The following is a 20,698-nucleotide window of genomic DNA, read 5'->3' on the forward strand; positions in this document are numbered from 1 at the left end:
TTGTATGTCTCTTACAGAAGTTCTAGTTTTATAGATTGAGTTTAAGTTGTAGGCATGTTCTTTGGATGGGTTGTTAGTGGTCTTGTATGTGCTGCTATTTAGGCACCAGTACCACATGCATTACACCTTGGCAGATTTATTCTTACCCGTGGTTGGTGGCTCTTTTTCCACTTGTCTTTACCTGCAGTAATTGTTTCTATACTTTTGTGATGCTGTTTGAACAAGTGATTATCTTTGATGTTACTCCGTTTGCTAAAATGGCTTGCCTTTGCTTTTGGGAGCATGTGAATGTTACAAAATGTAGACTGTCAAATCTTTTTGGGTTGAAGCTTGGGATTCAAAAATCATTGTATTGAAAGCATTTTGAATTGTTAATTTCATCATTTATAACAAAATTAAACTGTACACTGTAAATAGCATAGTTAACAGACTTGCTGATTTCCTTGATGTTCATCTTGTTTCACTGTTGCAGTCATTACTCTTGGGTTATCCTGCTGGCAGGTTACCCGCAGTCGGCTTGAATTCCAAAGTCTTGGTTCGGCGTCAGTTGTTGTTGCCTCTTCCCTGACGTCAGTGCGACAGGGGTATAAAAGATGCAGCCGATGCCATTTTCTTCAGTCTTTCTTGCCGCGCAGTGCCCTAAGCAGAAGCAGTTCACAAGTGCTGGTGACTCCTGAGATTTTCTTGTACGAATTTCAGGTCCGAAGTCTTCATTTAAAGCTAAGTACCCCGTTGGGGAAACTTTTTTTCTTGCTCCAGACTGATGTCAGAAAAAGTTAATTGTATTTCTTGTGGGAAGCAAATACCTCATAAGGACTTGCATTCTTATTGTATTCCTTGCGTAGGCCCTGATCACGATGTAGCTAATTGCAGATTTTGTGCTAGATTTAACCAACTAAGCGTTGGTACAATTTTGCATTTCATTACTTTGGCCGAAGATTTAATTACACGATGTCTGATAGCCATCCGACTACCGCAATTCACAATAAATGCAAGGAAAAGGACAGGCATCCGAGGTCCAAAACTGATGACGAGGCTTCTTCTAAGCCAGTCGCCGGTTCTCTGTGAGGTGCTTTCGCAGCCCCTGACGCCCGCTACCTCAAAGCCGCAGGCTGCTTCCGACTCCCACGTGGCGCAGACTAGGCCTCTGGAAACTCAAGGTGTTGGACACTTGGAAAATATTCCCTCAGATGGGTCCGGAGCCGCTGAGCAGGCATCGGCTTCTGAGGGTGTTTTCAGGCCTACACAGTTGTATATAAAACCGACTAAAGCTTCAAAGGCGAAGACTAAAGCAAAACTAAAGACAAAGAAACAAGTGCAGCAGGCCCATGGACAGGCCTCCATGCCAAAAAAAAAGATGCTCAAAATGGCCGAAGACCTAATTACTTTGATCAGGGGTTCCCATCCCCCTCCTGAGAAGAGGCCTAGGCAAGAGAGAGTATATGAATCTTCAGATCAAGTTTCCATTTCCTCTGACTCTCCTCCTGATCAAGAATACTCTCTCCCTCCCTATGAGGATTCCGATGCTGAAGAATCTATCCCTTCAGCCTCCCCTCCTGAGGATAATTCTTTTGGGGAAACCCTGCATACCATGAGGGAGCACTTCCACTGGGAGAGCCAAGACGACTCAGAATCTAAGAAAAGGCTTAGAGATTTTCTTTTACTACCTCAGCACAGGCCTCTTGCTATCCCTCCTGTTTTAGACATTGTAGATGATGTATTTTCAGAGTCAGGCCAGTCCCCTGACTCTTTACCCCCTGCACCTGTTAAGCCAGACAGATACTACAGGGTTCCAGATTCACATAAATTTCTTTATAAAAACCCTACTGCTGATCCAGAAACTATTTCTCAGGGTCCCAAAGGGGTCAAGGCTTCCACTGCAAAAAAAACCTATCCCCTCTGATAGGGATTCAAGGGCAGTGGACAGATGGGGGAAAAAGGTTTACACTTCTGCTACCTTGACTGTGAGGGCTTTAAATTGTCCATTTCATATGCTTAAATATCAGCAATACTTATTGTCAACTGCTTAAATAGAAAATGTTAAATTCTGAATGTGCAGAAAACAAGGAAATGCAGGATTTATTGCATGCAACTGAACAAGTGGGAAAGCATACTTTGCAATGTGGTTTTGATTCTCTGGAGGCCTCTTGCAGGGCCGCTGTTATGGGTTTTGTCATTAGGCGACATGCTTGGTTAAAGGAACAGAATCTGCCTGATCATGTTAAAGCAAAATTATTAGATGCTCCATTACAGCATGATACTTTTTGGTGTTAAAGCAGAAGAGGCCTTGAAGAAAATGGAGGACAAAGAAAAATCTATGCAGACAGTTAATGATTTCTTACAGGTGCAGCCACCCAGATTTAGCAGGAACTGGCCTACAAAGAATTGGTCCTTTCCAGTGTCAGACAGGCCACAAAGAGGCAAATACAGACACCCCAGAGGCAGATCTCAGCCCCAAGGCTCATACAGGCCTAAGCAATGGGGCGCTTCTACCTCCAAAAGCGGAAAAGGCAAATCATAGCCATACAGGAAACGGCCCCAATGACTTTCCTCTGCCACTACCAAGTACTTATCTTTTGGCAGCCCCCTTAGGGGGGAAAACTAGCACTTTTTTCACAAAATTGGCACATGGTCACCCAGTACAAATGGGTCTTGAACATAGTGTCTCAGGGATACAGGTTCCACTTTCACACCCTGCCAAGTGCAAAAGGTATGCCAGACCTGCCACACAATCAATGGGCAGAGGCACAAAAGCAAGTTTCATCCCTCATGGACATGAGGGCCATTCAGCGAGTACCACAACAAGAGCAGGGACAAGGATTTTACTCGAGACTTTTCTTGGTACCCAGAAAGGACAAATCCTGGAGTCCAATACTGGACCTGTCTATTCTAAACACATTTCTGGACGTTCCAAAATTCAAAATGTTGACTCTGCAGCAGCTACTGCCCATGCTGGGCAAGAAGGCTTGGCTTGTAACTTTGGACCTAAAAGAGGCATACCTGCATGTCCCAATCAGATAATCTTGCAGAAGATACCTCAGATTCATAGCTGGCTCAATGCACTACCAATTCTCTGCACTGCCCTTTGGCTTATCTACTCCACCCAGGGTCTTCACGAAATGCCTGGCACCAGTAATTGCATTTTGCAGGCAGAGGAATACAAATATATCCTTATTTGGACAACTGCCTTATTCAAGCAGAGAACAAGGACATTCTACTAAAGCATCTGACATTTGTAAAAAGATTACTAATTTGCCTAGGGTACACAGTAAACGAAAAGAAATCAAAACTAGCACCCTCTCAAGAGATAATATTCCTGGGTGCAAGCTTAAATACAACTGCCCAGATGGCTTATCTCACGCCAGATAAACAAAGGCAACTGACTTCTTCAAAATGTTGGCAACAAAGACCCAGTTATCTGCAAGAAAAATTCTGCAGGCTTTGGGCTCCATGGCATCCTGCTAATTCCATATGCCAGACTGCATATGAAGAAACTACAATGGTATCTAAAAAGTGTTTGGACTCAACATTGCCACAGCCTGGAAACATTAATTACCCTCATTCCACAGCCTGGAAACATTAATTACCCTCATTCCCTGCCTGCAACAGGAGTTTCGGTGGTGGGCACAGGCCTGTCACCACAACAAGGGACAGCCATTCACTTCACCCACAGCCAGGTAGACACTAACAACGGGTGCATCAGATTATGCCTGGGGGGCCTACATGGCAGGAAAATGTATTCAGGGCACATGGCCCGCAAGCCAGATGCATCTTCATGTCAATCAGAGAGATGCTAGCTGTTCAGAATGCCCTGACTGCTTTCAAGGATCTACTTCATCCAGGACAACTACTGATAAAGATTGACAATACTACAGTCGTGGTACATAAACAAGCAGGGAGGCACACATTCTTACCTCCTCTGCAGACAAGCCATGACTTTGTGGGACCCAACATTGACTTATCAAGTTCACCTGCAAGCACAATTCCTGCCAGGAAAAATAAACACACTGGCGGATGAACTAAGCAGAAACCTCATGGATCCCCACAAGTGGAAACCGGATCCACAAGTCCTCAGCATGATAACAAGGAAATGGGGATGCCCAGACATAGATCTATTTGCCTCCCCTCACAACTGCCAACTACAGAGATTCTGCATAAGGACTTTTCACGAGCAAGCATGGAAAGTGGATGATCGTGTTTCACTGTTGCAGTCCATTACACTTGGGTTATCCTGCTGGCAGGCGACCCGCGGTCGGCCTGAGTTCCAAAGTCTTGATCCGTCGTCGGTTGCTGTCGCCTCTTCCCTGACGTCAGTGTGCCAGGGGTATAAATGTTGCAACCAACGCCATTTTCTTCAGTCTTTCTTGCCGCATGTATTGATTGAAGTGACCTAGTTATTGGCTGCTGCTTAATTCATGGTAGTTTATATGGTGCTGTGTTAGTAATTGCTCAATGGTCTGATGAAGCTGTATAGTGAAAGCGCTTACCTCTGGTCGACTACAATAAAGGAGTTTTTGTGGATGTTCGTGTTTCACTGCTGCAGTCATTACACTTGGGTTATCCTGCCGTCAGGCGGTCCTGCAGTCGGCCAGAGTTCCAAAGTCTTGGTCCGGCGTCGGTTGCTGTCGCTTCTTCCCTGACGTCAGTGCGCCAGGGGTATACAAGATGCAGCCGATGCCATTTTCTTCTGTCTGTCTTGCCGCACAGTGCCTGAAGCAAAAGCAGTTCGTAAGTGCCGGTCGGCTGACTCCTGACATTTTCAATTTACAATTCGAATTTCAGAACCCAAGTCTTCAATAAAGCTAAGTACCTTGTTGGGGAAACTTTTTCTTGCTCCAGACTGATGTCAGTAAAAGTTAATAATTGTATTTCTTGTGGGAAGCAAATACCTCCTAAGGACTTTTACTCTTACTGTATTCCTTGCCTAGGCCCTGACCACGATGTTACCAGTTGTCTGTTTTGTGCTAGATTCAATAAATGCACTATTAAACGTCGGTTTGATTTTGCTTTACATTATTTTGGCCGAAGGTTTAATTACATAATGCCATGTGAACAACCGATGACCGGAATTTATAAAAAAAAGACAAAGAAAAGGACAGGCATCCGAGGTCCAAAACCGACGACGAAGCCTCTTCAAGGCCAGTCGTCGGTTCGCCGATTCTCAGTGAGGCGCTTTCGCAGCCCCTGACACCTGCTACCTCAGAGCCACAGGCTGTAACAAACAGCCACGTGGAGACACTGAGGCCTGTGGATACTCAAGGTGTTGGGCCTACGGAAACTATTCCCTCAGATGGGTCTGGAGCCGCTGAGCAGGCATCGGCTTCTGAGGGTGTTTTCAGACCTTCACAGCTTACAATTAAGCCCACTACAGCAGCCAAGGCAAAGTTAAAAACACCATTAAAGACAAGGAAATAAGTACAGCATTCTCCAGAACAGTCATCCATGCCAAAGAAACAGATGCTTAAAATTGCCGAAGACCTAAATAATTACTTTAATCAGGGGTTCCCATCCCCCTCCTGACAAAAGGCCTAGGCAAGACACTGACTATGATTCCTCTGACCAGGTTTCCATTTCCTCTGATTCCTCTTCTGAACAGGGATATTCTCTCCCTCCCTATGAGGACTCCGATGCAGAAGAGTCTATACCTTCAGCCTGTCCGCCTGAGGATTATTCTTTTGTGTAAACCCTGCACACCATGAGGGAGCATTTCCATTGGAAGAGCCAGGATTATTCAGAATCCAAGAAAAGGCTCAGAGACTTCCTTTTATTGCCTCAGCACAGGCCCTTGGCTGTCCCCCCCTATGCTTGATATTGTTGATGTTTTTTCTGAATCCAGTCTGTCTCTTGATTCTTTACCCCTGCACCAGTCAAGCCAGACAGGTACTACAGGGTCCCTGACTCTCATAAATTTCTTTATAAAACCCCCGCTGCAGACCCAGAAACAATTTCTCAGGGTCCTAAAGGGGTTAAGGCTTCCACTGCTAAAAATCCTGTTCCCTCTGATAGGGATTCCAGAGCTCTGGACAGATGGGGGAAAAAAGTTTACACTTCTGCTACTGTAGCTGTAAGGGTTTTAAACTGCCAGTTTCACATGCTTAAGTATCAACAGTACCTCATGTCATTGTTAAAACAGAAAATGGTTTCAAATTCCGAAAGTCCTGACAGTAAAGAAATGCAGGATTTATTGCATGCAGTTGAACAAGTGGCAAAGCATACTCTGCAATGTGGTTTTGATTCATTAGAGGCTTCTTGTAGAGCCGCAGTTACAGGCTCTTATTCGAAGGCATGCTTGGTTGAAAGAACAAAGTTTACCTGACCATGTTAAAGTAAAATTATTGGATGCTCCACTACAGCATGATACTTTGTTTGGTGTTAAGGCAGAAGAAGTGTTAATGGAGGATAAAGCAAAATAAATGCAGAACAGTGAAAGATTTCTTACAGGTTCAACCACCTAGATTTAGCAGAAACTGGCCTTCAAAAAATTGGGCCTTTCCAGTGTCACAGGCCACAAATAGGCAGATACAGTTGCCCAAGAGGCAGATCTCAGCCCCAAGGCTCCTACAGACCTAAACAATGGGGTGCTTCAGCCCCCAAAGGAGGCATACCTGCATGTCCCAATCAGACAATCTTGCAGAAGATACCTCAGATTCATAGCAGGCTCAATACATTACCAATACTCTGCACTGCCCTTTGGCTTATCTACTGCGCCCAGGGTCTTCGCAAAATGCCTGGCACCAGTAATTGCATTTTGCAGACAAAAAGGAATTCAAATATATCCCTACTTGGATGACTGCCTTATTCAAGCAGAGAGCAAGGACATTCTTCTAAAGCATCTGGCGTTTGTAAAAAGATTACTAATTTGCCTAGGGTACACAGTAAACGAAAAGAAATCAAAACTAGTGCCCTCTCAAGAGATAATATTCTTGGGTGCAAGCTTAAATACAACTGCCCAGATGGCTTATCTCACGCCAGACAAAGGCAACTGACCCATTACTTTCAAATGATGGCAACAAAGACCCAGCTCCCTGCAAGAAAAATTCTGCAGGCCCTGGGCTTCATGGCATCCTGCATTCTACTAATTCCTTATGCAAAACTGCATATGAGGAAACTACAATGGTATCTAAAAAGTGTTTGGACTCAGCATTGTCACAGCCTGGAGACCATCATAACTTTAATTCCCTGCCTACAACAGGAGTTTCGATGGTGGTCCCAGGCCTGTCACCAAAACAAGGGACAGCCTTTCACTTTACCCACTGCCAGGCAGACTAACAATGGATGCATCGGATTACATCTGGGGGGCACATATGGCAGGAAAATATATTCAGGGCACATGGCCCAAGGAATAAATGCATCTTCACATCAATCAAAAAGAGCTGCTAGCTGTACAGAATGCCCTGACAGCTTTCAAGGACCTACTACATCCAGGACAACTATTAGTAAAGACTGACAATACCACAGTTATGTGGTACATAAACAAGCAAGGGGGCACACATTCCTACCCCCTGTGCAGGCAAGCCATGACTTTGTGGAACACAGCACTGACCTATCAAGTACATCTGCAGGCACAATTCCTGCCAGGAACAAAAAATACACTGGCAGACGAACTAAGCAGAAATCTCATGGATCCTCACGAATGGAAGCTAAATCCACAAGTATTCGGCATGATAATGAAATGGGGACACTCAAACATAGATCTTTTCACCTCCCCTCAAAATTACCAAATACAGAAATTCTGCAGAAGAACTTACAACTCTCAAGCATGGAAAGTGGATGCTCCATCATTCAGCTGGAAAGGCCTGACAGTCTATGCCTTCCCTCTGATGCCTCTTCTTACCAAAGTGCTACCAAGTCAGACAAAGGCCAAAAATGATCCTGATTGTCCCAGACTGGCCATGCCAGCACTGGTACCCAATCCTAAAGAGTTTGTCTCAAGGCCCAACTTGGCTTCTACCTCAAATTCCTCATCTGACACAACAAAACAATCCGATTCTGCACAGTCAACTCAGAACCTTAAACCTGGCAGCATGGCAGATAATGTAGCCACTCAGACTGCACCTCTCTCCAAAGCTGTTATGGATGTCATTTTTAGAAGCCAGGAGGTCCAGCACTAGGAAATCTTATGCAGAAAAATGGAAGAGATTCTGTGCTTGGAACCAGGCACAAGGGCTCGAACCACTTGTCCCTAATATACCTCAGATTTTACAATACCTGACTGAGATGCTGGACAAAGGCCTTTCTTTCTCATCTATTAAAATCCATGCCTTTGCCATTTCAGCTCATTACAATACGGAACCTCCTATTTTTTCACATCCTCTACTATGACAGTACCAACTTGGGATCTCAATTTTGTTTTAGAAAAACTCACACTGCCTCCTTTTGAACCAGCCAGCACAGCTGATCTAAAATTCTTATCATGGAAAACTGCTCTGCTCCTAGCAATAACTTCAGCAAGAAGAGTTTGAGTTACAAGCACTAATGGCTGTGGAACCTTTCATCATTTTTAATCAGGACATGGTTTCTCTTAGGACAAACCCAACATTCATGCCAAAAGTGGTCTCCAATGTGGCCTTAAACCAAACCATTCATTTACCTACGTTCTACCAAATCCCCAGAATAAAGGGGAGAAACTTCTGCATGCTTTGGACATACACAGACAGCTACGATTCTACTTGGACAAAACAAAAGCTTTCAGAAAAACTGAGCAACTGTTTGTAGCCTATGCTGCAGGATCACAAGGAAAGCCTATTACAAAGCAGACAATTTCAAAATGGATAGGACACTGCATCCGCTTCCGTTATGTACAACATGGCAAATCAGTGCCTAAGGGCATTAGACCTCATTCTACCAGAGCAGCAGCCACTTTAGCAGCTTTCCTCAGAGGCGTACCAACAAAAGACATTTTAGAAGCTGCAACCTGTAGCTCAGTGCACACTTTTTCACCAAGCACTACCACTTGCCTCTCTACTCTAAATTCAGAGCAGGCTTTGCCACTACAGTTCTGCAGGGCCTGGTAGCCTCTCCAAATCCAATTTAGACCCAGCCGCCCAACCTCAGCTTTGGGATTCTACCCAAGTGTAATGACTGCAACAGTGAAACACGATGAACATAGTACAGTTGTGTACCTACCATAAATGTAGATGTTAGTGTATTCACTGTTGCAGTCCAGGTTACCCACCCACCATCCCCCTTTTTTCTTTGCTGGGACTTTTCTGTACTTCTCAAATCTATACAATCTGTGGTGTATTTGCTTGTAGATGAAGGAAATGTTTATAGTAATAAGCATGTTTTGTGGCATAATTTTATCTTTCCAGCCTTTCTATCTGGGGGCACCTGACATCTGGGGCAAGAAAAACTGAAGAAAATCACGTAGTTTGCAACATTTATACCCCTGGCGCACTGACGTCAGGGAAGAGGTGACAGCAACCGACCCAGACCAAGACTTTGGAACTCGGGCCGACTGCGGGTCGCCTGCCAGCAGGATAACCCAAGTGTAATGACTGCAACAGTGAATACACTCTAACATCTACATTTATGGTAGGTACACAACTGTACTCTCTATCCTTCAGCTGGAAAAACCTAACAGTACATGCCTTTCCTCCACTGCCTCTCCTCCCCAAGGTACTTCTAAAGGTCAGACAAGGGAAGCCAAAAATGATACTGATTGCCCCAGACTGGCCACGCCAGCACTGGTACCCAATCCTAAAGAACTTGTCTCAAGGTCCAGCCTGGACATTGCATCAAATTTCTCACTTACTGACCCAACAAAACAATCAGATCCTGCACAGCCAACTTAGGACCTTAAATCTGGCAGCATGGCGGATAATGTAGCCATGCAGAACACTCCTCTTTCCAAAGCTGTGATGGATGTTATTTTAGAGGCCAGGAGGCAGAGTACCAGAAAATCTTATGCAGAAAAATGGAAGAGATTCTGTGCTTGGAACCAGGAACAAGGAATTGACACGTTTGTAACAAATATTCCTCAGATTTTACAATACTTAACTGAGATGCTGGACAAAGGCCTATCCTTTTCATCAGTTAAGATTCATGCCTCTTCCATTTCAGGGCTTTACAGTACGGAACCACCTATCTTTTCTCATCCTTTAATAAGGCAGTACCTCAGAAGGGCCAAAAACATAAGACCTCCAAGGAGAGCGCCAATACCTGCATGGGACCTCAATTATGTCTTGGAAAACCTCACACTGCCTCCTTTTGAGCCAGCCTCAATAGCTGATATAAAATTCTTATCCTGGAAAACAGCTCTGCTCCTAGCAATAACCTCTGCAAGACCAGTCTCTGAGTTAGTCACTCATGGCTGTGGAACCTTTTATCATTTTCCATTCAGACAGGGTTTCTCTGAGGACGAGCCTGACATTTATGCCTAAGGTAGTGTCCAGTGTGGCCCTTAACCAAACCAGTCACTTGCCTACCTTTTATCCAAACCCACAGAACAAGGATGAGAGACTTCTGCATTCTTTGGACATACACCGACAGCTACGCTTCTACCTGGACAGAACTAAAGCTTTCAGAAAGACTGAGCAACTTTTAGTGGCATATGCTGCAGAATCACAAGGAAAGGCAATCTCAAAACAGACTATTTCAAAATGGATAGGCCATTGCATTCGCTTCTGCTACTCGCAGCATGGCAAATCGGTGCCTAAGGGCATTAGGCCACATTCAACCAGAGCAGCAGCCACTTCAGCAGCCTTCCTCAGAGGAGTACCAACCAAAGACATCTTAGAGGCTGTAACTTGGAGTTCAGTGCACACTTTTACAAAACACTACCACTTACCTCTCTACTCTAAATCCAGAGCAGGCTTTGCCACTGCAGTTCTGCAGGGTCTCATAGCCTCTCCTAATCCTATTTAGCCCAGCCACCCATCCTCCGCTTTGGGATTCAACACAAGAGTAATGACTGCAACAGTGAAACACGATGAACATAGTACAGTTGTGTACCTACCATAAATGTAGATGTTCGAGTGTATTCACTGTTGCCGTCCAGGTTACCCTCCCACCACCCCCCTTTCTTTTGCTGGGCCTTATCTGTACTTCTCTATTCTATGCAACCTATGTGGTGTATTTGCTTGTAGATGAAGGAAATGTTTACTTTAGTGCATGCATGTTTGTTTGTATCTTTCGGCTTTTCCCGGTTAGGGGTCACCACAGCGGAACTCCGCTCCGCTAATGATTGGTAGTGGATTTTTACGTACTGGGTTACCAGCCCTGATGCACAACCTTCAATGAAGCACGCCCCATTCACGTATGCCTCCACACAGAAGACGCTCTAGCTGAGAATCGAACGGGACAACGTCTTGCTATGAGCCGACAATGCTACTGCAGCACCACCACCGCAGTAGTGCATGCATGTTTATTGGCATAATTTATTTAGCCTGCCCTTTTGGGGGGCACCTGACATCTGGGGCAAGAAAAACTGAAGAAAATGGCATCGGCTGCATCTTTTATACCCCTGTCACGCTGACATCAGGGAAGAGGCGACAGCAACCGACGCCGTACCAAGACTTTGGAATTCAGGCCGACTGCGGGTAGCCTGCCAGCAGGATATCCCGAGTAATGACTGCAACAGTGAGTATACACTAACATCTACATTTATGGTAGGTACACAACTGTACTTTGTACAACTGTAGTGTTGTCCTTTACAAAAACATTGGTTAGACTTTTTGTTTTTTTTTCTGGTTTTGCTGTATTAGTTTAATTTAGAGGGGAAGTTGGATGAATAGCTTTTGATGTCTGACATTTAATGGCTTGAGCTTCAGATCTGTTACATGATCCCCTCTTTACTTTGAGGGTGATGAACTGAATATTTATGATGTGTTCTAACAGCTCAGTTTTTCTGAATATTGAGATATGGGAAACAATCGTGTCTGCTTGCATAGTCCCATGTTTCACAGTGCACAACTCATAATATAACTAGAAGAGAAAAGTATAAATTAATTTTGACAGCCTGCTTATTGTTAGACTTGTTAGTGAGACTATTTAATTTTCTTAGTAAATCTATAAAAATATAGACAATTCTGCATATATTTTAACATTTCAGTTTGTGACATCTGGAGAAAGTGTGTTAACAGCTTAGTGATGTCAGATGGGTTTGATATATGCATATGTGTATAGGAATGGACAGAATAGAGATCCTGGGAGGAGGAAAAATGCCTGATTAATTAAGACTGATATTACACATTTCTTTCCTTTTTCTGTTACTGTTGCATGAACTGGAATTTGAATTGACCAGTTTTTGTATTTAACTTGCAATTTATTCAGGAGTGAGTTCATGCTTAAACACAAAATCAGTTTTGGGTGGTTCAGTTTGCATTGAGTTTAGGCCTTCACTGGCATTTTGGTAAAATGTTGAAATATATTTACTAGGTACAATATGTAATTCTTGGGCAGCCACGGTAGTGCAGCGGTTAGCATTGCTGCCTCACAGCAAGAGGTTCTCTGGTTCGATCCTCTGCTGGGGTGCCTTCTGTGCGGAGTCTGCATGTCCTCCCTGTGGTCACGTGGGTTTCCTCCGGATGCTCCAGTTTCCTCCCACATCCCAAAGACATGCCATAGGTGGATTGGACACTCTAAATTGGCCCTAGTTGTGAGTGTGTGCCTTCTGTGGAAGGCTGGGATGGCAACTCGACACTGTAAAACTCAACTGCCAATTATGAGCGGACAGGTGATCCGCTGTGGCGACCTCTAACTGGGAAAAGCCGAAAGAAGAAGAGGATTTACAATATGTAATTCTTGCTGGGGGTACTCCCCTTCAAGCCCTGTGTTGGGGACTGTGCCCACACCCATTACTTTAATGTTATCAGTGTAAAGTCTATACACTTTAGAGGGGTTTTACCCCTTCTGAGGTTGTGTGACCTTGGAGTTGAAATGTGCAAATGTGGATGGATGTGTAGCCCTGCATGTGGGCACACTGAAAAAAAAAATTAGGTAGTTTCGTATAACTTGAGCAATTGGTGAAATTAGTTGAATATGATGAATAGTGACCAAGTTGGGTATTAATCCATATTCAGAATTAGCCCTGAAAAATAGTTCTAAAAGCCGAAAAGCAATAAATACATTTTTGTTTAATTTCTGTACTTCAAATTGTTTGATTTGGATGTCTTATCAGATTTGAATGTTTTAAAATTTGTGAATAAAAAAGTTATCTTCTGCAGCAGATACTGGTGATTTGTAAGAAGTCTTGATTGCAATAATGTTTGCTAATAAAAACTTGCACCAGTTTTAGAACTTGCTGTATTTCATGTTTAGAATGCTAATGTCTTTTCTTTAATTGCAGAATGTGGATTTCTTGCTTTAGAACATTTTTGCCCTACAAGGATCACTGGGTCAGTTTGTCTTCAACATTTTCAACCCAAGTAGCATGGCTGAACTGAAAGTGGACAGTTTATGTCCAAATGTTGAAGTCTGCCTTGAGTGTGGCCAGCATCATCTGCTCGCAGAGAACCATTTGTACAATTACCAGGATGATGTCGATGATGAACTGGCTTGCCATATATGCCTTCAGCCTTTGCTTCAACCAATGGATACTCCTTGTGGACACACATATTGTTTTAAATGTCTGGAGAACTTTTTGCAAGAGCACAGTTTCTGCCCTATGGACAGAAAGAAATTAAATTTCCAACAGTGTAGGAAGTCTAGCCTATTGGTGAGAAACTTGTTAGACAAGCTGCAAGTCTTTTGCCCATTTCAACCAGACTGTGAACAGACCTTGCAGAGGTGCGAGTTAGAAGCTCATCTAAAAAACAGGTAACCTGACAACAGCCTGTTTTCTGTACTGATTTACCTGTTGCCCATTGTCTTTGTTCAAGAACTAAGTATTTAAACTATTGAGATTTGGGAAACAAAAAAAGCACTGATCACTTAATTCCAAGCTGTTTTTGAGTAATATTCTTTTTAAAGCTTGAGCGCCATTTACAATTGTTGCTTGTTCCTTAGTCAGTTTTTCTTCTGTGTTCGTTTTGAAAGCGTTGCTGAAATATGTCAATAGGCCAGATTTATTACCTTATCTTAACCATGCAGATATTTTGGTGAAAGTTGTCCATCACTGAGATCATGCTGACATGGTTGTTGTCCCCGTTCATTTAATGGTGCTTTCCTACTCTCTTGGAAGGATTCTGCATCTTCATGCTTGGGTTGTGTGGCCTGCATGTGTATGGATCTTTGAGTTCCCCTTTTTTGTGATTTGGAACTAGACTTGCCCTGTTCCAGTCTTGTAAAAAAAAAAATAAATAATATTTTCTCCATTACCTTGTTTAGTACTTTAATTCATTACTGCCTTTTATGTATTTGATTTGATTTTACAAATCTGTTCAGAACTTACTGTCTGAAGGAAAACCGTCACCTTACTTTTCCAGGTATATCTGCTGTATGTTTTGGAAAGCACTGATAAGTCAGTACAGCACTTTGTCTGGTGTCTTGCTTCATACCTGCTTTCAGTACCAGGCTGTTTTGAATCTCACATTTCTTTTACTCTCCCTGTTTTACTGGTATGTAATGTGTTAATGCTCGGTTTTTTTTATTTATAATTTTTGCTTTGTCTTATATTTGTCCTACATGCATTTATTTTAGTGTTTACAGATTTTCTTTATAATAAAGAAAGTTTTTCATTCTTAAAACTGTAAAAAAAAAAAAAAAAAAAAAAAAGTGTCACATGTTTGAAGTCTGTAGTATGCTCCAGGTACCAATCATGGACACCCAGGTTTTTTTTGAGTATTCTTTATGAATAGTATTCATTGCACACCCTTAACTACTTTGCTTCTGGTGTCTGTTCCACTTGTATCTTTATCACAATTGGTAGTTGGTGTAATTACAGAAGCTTTATTTATAAATTTGTTAATTAGCCAAGTACACTGGCTGTAGGACCCTTCTCAGACAAGACTGTGGCCTAGAAGGTGTATTTGTATTAAAAGTATTCTGGATAGGATGGGAAGCACGTTTGTGGCTCTGGCACCTTTGCTCTCAGGGTGTTTAAATTATGTAGTACATAGGAATTGCTTCTAAGGAGTTTAGGCAGAGTAAGCCATGGACACTTTGTACAAGTTGTGCATGCTGGAGTCAAGAAAACAACTGGAGACTACTCTTGAGTACAGTTTGGAATTTTTAGAACCAAAAGAACTGTGGATAACTAAGGACATGCAATATGACCAGTAACCAAAAAAAAGTACCTCAGCAAAAGCTACTCGCATCAGCCACCAAATACTGATTTCCAAATGCATAATACTTAAAAATATATCATTTATTTAGAACTTTCATCTCACATTTAAAACTTCATCAGAATAAACCACACAATTCGAAACTCATTTAAATAACCATGCCTAAGCCACTAATTGTTCAATTTAAAAAATCATCATTTCTTCATTTCCTGTTGCTGGGGTTTTGTGCTCAAATTCTTAAAGTAAATGAAGAAAACAAACCAGCAAGGACCAACACGTTGTGCATATATTAAAACCAGTGTTTAATGTATAAAAGTTTTTATACATTAAACGTTGGTTTTAATATATGCACAGCGTGTTGGTCCTTGGTGGTTCGTTTTCTTCATTTATCTGTTTTTTGTGCCTTTGTGGACCTTTAGTGCTTCTGGTTTTCTTCAAGAGCAGAAATTCTTAAAGTACCAAGCAAATTATTTAAAATAAAATTGCAGTCCATCTTCGTTTTTTGTAAAAATTGATTCTAACGTTTTTAACAGTCATACATATTAAGTGTCCTGCGTTTGGAAACCAGTATTTGGTGGCTGACATGAGTAGCCTTTGCAAAGGCACTGTTCTTTGGTTATTGATTGTGCTGATTTTTACTTACCTCTCCATGTATGTACTACACAAATCATCCAGTGGAGTGGCAGAGCAGCAGATAGATTTGAAATGGTTTAAAACAAACATGGTGTGAAGGCTGCCAGCCTAGCCAGATAGAATTGTGCAGATAATTCTATCATTTGTAAATGTGAATGTTGAACTACAAGCTTGTTTTCTTAAATGAAAGGATATGCTCAACTTAAAACAATGTAGCAACATTGCCCTCTGCTTTAAAGAAAGCTAAGTCAAGCATTTCTTGTCTGTTCTTTGAAGCTGAAATTATTTCATGCCTGTCCCTTTGAAGTTAGAATTTGGAGTCGAGTCTGTAGTGAAACATCCTGCATATTGTTTTAACTTGAGGAATAATTACTAGAGTTTACATGTGGAATGTCTTTTACTGATGTAGTTTCCTGCAGGTGCAAGATAACAATTATGTAGCATCTGTTAGCCTGGGGAACACCAGGAAAGTGTGAAAGGATGTAATGGGAATCCGGACTGAAAATAGCAATTTATACAGGGAGAATCAGAAGGCATTAAGTATTTTTGTCTTGAACATCCAACTCACAGCACTGTCTTTCTCATATGTAAGTTATCTTAGACTTGTATTTTCTTTTAGAAATGGCTAGGAACTAGAAAGGTTAGACTTGTGTTCTTCTGTGATGTCAGAACTGTACTACTGATTTAGTTTAAGTATGTCTGTGTGATCTCTGAACTCTTGACTAGCACTGTGTAGTAGAAAGTATTGTCTTGTGGTTTTAATTCATTATTAAATATTTTTGAACCCTTTTAACTGTGGCTGTTTTGTGTAGAGATAATTTAATCTCTAGAGTACACTGCATATTTGTAGACTTTACTGTCCAAGTCACTCTAAGTAAGCCTTGACTGTTTAGTCAGAACTACCAATTGGTTAATAATATTGCACAGTAATAATTGGACACCCTTTTAAGGGCCTTTGAGTAGCTGATAATTATTAGTGGGTGGTGACAAATGGAACTACCATATAGTCAGAGAAAGGGGCACAGCTGGAGAAACTGTGCCAGCCTTCCCCAGGAATGTTGTGTGTGGTTGTATAAACTCGTAAAGTTTGTGTGTGTGCGCTACTTTGGCAGGGCCACGAAGCACTGGTTGGACAGAAAGAATGCTAGAGGTTTTAGCTTGCCCACTAAGCTGAGATCTGGACCATATAGCTGTGCCAGTGGGGAGTCTTAGTGGGGACCTGGAGAGCAAGGGAGTGACCAGCCCCGGACTGACTGTGATCTCTGTGTGCTCTTAAGGGAAGTTGCACTTTACTGTGTGTATTTGTTATCCTTTCCTCATATATGAGATGCCCTCTCTGGTGTTGGTGGTGAGGATTGAGGCTCCTTGATTTCTGGGCTAGGGCACGAGCGTCATACATGGATAAATAGAGGATACTACAAAAGCATCTTCCTAAATATGTTGTTTAGTTATTATTTATTTTATTTATTTACTTACATTTGTTGACCAGGAAACTCTGACTGGACACAAGTCCTTTTTCAGCAGAGGCCCTGGGAGAAAAGCTCCACAATAAAAACAACAATTAAAAACAATTAATTACAAGTTACAAGAAGTATAGGTAGGTTTTGTTTAACAATAGTAGTAAACAGTTATAGTTGAAAATGAAATTAAGTATTTGCTTAAATGGTACAACACATATCATTGGTGCCATAAAGACTAGCAAGTATTGTAATAGCTGAGCAGCAGCTTATTACCCTTGAATAACAGTGGCTAAGATGACAGCTGAGATGTAGGTTTGCAAGCAATGTATTTGGCTGCAATCCGAGGAAGTTAGAGGGGTGGAAGAAAGGGATGGAAGCTGAGTTTTGTTTGGGTTAAGTATTTAATTGTGCATCTGAAAGCCAAGTTTCAACTGAGGAAAAGGCTTCCTGTGTGGTCTTTTTGAAGTTCAGGTAGGGAGTGGGCTGAGCAGATGGTGGAATCCTCTGCATACTGTATGAGTGTGGCTTGTTTGGTAGTAGAGGCTTTATTACTAGAGAATATGGAGAAGAGTAAGGGTCCAAGGATTTATCCTTGGGGAACACCTATTGATACAGGAAGTTGGGGGATATATCATTATGCCAAACAACGGATTGATGGAGGTCAGTCAGATAGCTCTGGATTTGATATTTAGTTGCAGCTCAGGTGCCATAAAAATTCAGAAGGTGGCTGTGTTTATTGCATGGTCATTTAGAATATCTGGTAATGCATTTTATTTATTTATTTATTTTACTTATTTTTGTATCCTTTTGTAGCTTATACTTGTTTGTTGGTATGGGTAAGAGTACCTGGTTAGAAAATGGCACTTTGTATTCTGAATGATCAAATTGTTCAATGTTTGTTTGGCAAGAAAGACCCAGTCTTATCTGACATCCCACTTTTTTTTTTTTTTTTACCATGAGGGCCAATGGAGAAACATATCAAAACAGGTGTCTTTATTAATTTTAACAACTTGTATGTTCACATTTAATTAAAGGGAGCATATCAACCAGCACTTATTTTGTTGCATTAGATTTAATCAAAAACAGACTGAAAAAACTGGAACTAAAAAGGAAAGAATGTAAACCATCTATATGTCAGTCTTCCCTGAATTTTTCTAAGTCTGGGAGTAAATGATCTTGGAAGTAGGAAACATTTGGAAATAAGAATTTTTCCTTTTTCTGCACAAGGTGATGCTAGCCAAGGGTCATCAAAGTTAATCTGAGGGTGGATGGGGCTAGGGTTTGACCCCTGCAAAGATTCTATTGTTTACTTTTTTATAAGTTCCAGTATGGCAGCCTGTTTTTTCAGCTGGCTTTGAGACTGCATAATTTCTCATGTTTCTGATAAATGACTGTTTTTACAGAACAAGATGGCAGATTGCTTAGCAAATTAATACTTCAGTTGAGTCAGTCACTTAACAGCATTATAGGTTCATAGGTGGTTACTAGCCTAACTGCCCAAGAGCCCTTGTAAGCCTAGCTGTGTTAATAAAACGTTGCCCCAATTTGACCTTATTAGGTGGACATAATTAACAGAGTGAGTCTATAGTAAACACCGACTGCCCCTGTCCATGAGAGATATGGGTGCCACCCCTGGGGTGAATTTCCAGTTTCCATCTGTCTCAAGTGTCTAGCTCTTCGAGCCAAGAAAGACCCAGTCCTGTCTGACCTCCCACTTTTTTTTCTAAAATTTAGTGGTGCTACAAATACCTGCACTGGAGACCTAAATTCACACAAACCTATACAAGACTCCTAGAGAGAGGTTCCTAACACAGCACACTCATAGCCTATGGAATAAGTTGATACCACAAGTCAAAAAGATAGCATTGGGCTACATTTAAGGCTAGTCTCTACTATTGGATGGGCAGACACACACATCATCTTAGTTTTGTGCTCCTAAGAACTATATTGCCCATGTCCAGGTCTTCGTGCATGGCATTAGTAGCAATCCTTGTACCTCAGTGGGGATGATCATTTTTGGATGTAATTTTGCATCTGTTCCTGTACATCATCCAGTGCTGTCAAGTTGCTTCCACCTCCACTGGTGAACCTACAAAGAGCTTACACAATCCACAGAGTTAAGAAAGCAAGTAGGACGCTCTAGATGTTCATTGTGTTTCACTGTTTTAGTGCTAACAGTATGTGTTATCCTTGCTGTGGTAGCCCTTGGCTGGCCCTAATAAGGGACTTTAAACCCTCCTCCTGGGCTGGTGGACACCTTGATCCTGACATCAAGATGCCTGGGTATAAAGTTTCTTTTTTAAATACTTTTATTACATTATCATTTAAGACACAGGCAAACATACATTAACAGAAACAAAAACATTTTTTACATTTTTCATTTAAGTACAGTATACATCCCATATATTTTTTCTTTGCTGCTGTCATCAGTCCAACGTTACAAAAATTGTAGAATGTCCTGCCTTCCCTTAAACCTCACGCCTCCACTTGAACGTTATTTGTGCACATATTGTTACCACAATTTCCAGTTACATCTGTGTACGCCTTCCTTTTTTTAAACACCCTTCTAGTTTTTATCTTTTTTTCTTATAATATTCACTACCTCAAATATAGTTGGTGTAGAGTTTGATTTCCATTTTCTAGTAATTGCTTTTTTGGCATCCAACAGAATTAAACTTAAGACATTACTATGTTTATGCAGTTCAGATCATGTGCCCCTGCTCAGAGAATCATTTCCTTACTTAGTCATTTGCTCACCCAGTATTTATGATAGAGTACCTTGTAGGGAATTTTTAAAGTCTGCCAACTCATTACTCTCCCAGAATGGTATATTTTCAGTTATCCCTTCTCCTTCACACTGCCACATTTGCTATCTACTGCAGGGAAAAGTCTTTGAAGTCTTCTTGACAATTTAAAATATCTATGCAAACCCCTCCAGAGATCTAAACCTTCTGGCATTGGTTACATACTTGAGAGCCATACATGTGTCTTCCATTGTTTTATTGCTTTTCCAGTCTCTCTCTTCTAATCTCCTCTGAGTCGTATAGTTATACAATATTTTATATGCCCGATTAATTATTCCTTTATTAACAGCTGCCTCTGTTCCAGATTCAAGTAAAAACACAACCAGAGCAGGGCTTTTAGTAAAATTTTCAATATCTCTTTCTAGTTGCTTGCACTCTGAGGTCAAGTCCTGGTGGTACAGAAGACTGTCTCTAGCCAACAATCTAAATGTCTTCCTTGCCTCATCCCAATCTATTCCCTTTCCTGGTGAGTTATTTGCTCTAAATATCCTGGTTCATTTGCAAAGTTTCAAAATTCTAGCCCTGTCTTGCCTATTTTCTGTGCCCTGATTTGCAGTTATGCTTATTGGCAAAGTCTTTTGTTCATTCCTTTATTGGCTTAGTTCTTAGAATACTTATTGCTACTTCATGAATATAC

The 20,698-nt window shown here is 41.6% G+C and overlaps 1 protein-coding gene across 3 annotated transcripts in view; it reads left to right on the top strand.

The window, feature by feature from the left end:
• Positions 1-20,698, top strand: part of LOC122790153 (ligand of Numb protein X 2-like) — a 702,162-nt gene that overhangs the window by 129,981 nt on the left and 551,483 nt on the right. For all 3 annotated transcript variants that reach the window (XM_044057741.1, XM_044057740.1, XM_044057742.1), the window contains exon 2: positions 13,289-13,758. In XM_044057741.1, coding sequence (XP_043913676.1) covers positions 13,373-13,758 — 386 coding nt within the window. In that variant the 5' untranslated portion in view covers positions 13,289-13,372. The remainder of the gene's footprint in view (positions 1-13,288; positions 13,759-20,698) is intronic.

This window comes from Protopterus annectens, chromosome 15.part0, assembly GCF_019279795.1.
Source record: "Protopterus annectens isolate FY-2018-M chromosome 15.part0, PAN1.0, whole genome shotgun sequence".
In the NCBI taxonomy this organism is placed as follows: Eukaryota; Metazoa; Chordata; order Ceratodontiformes; family Protopteridae; genus Protopterus; species Protopterus annectens.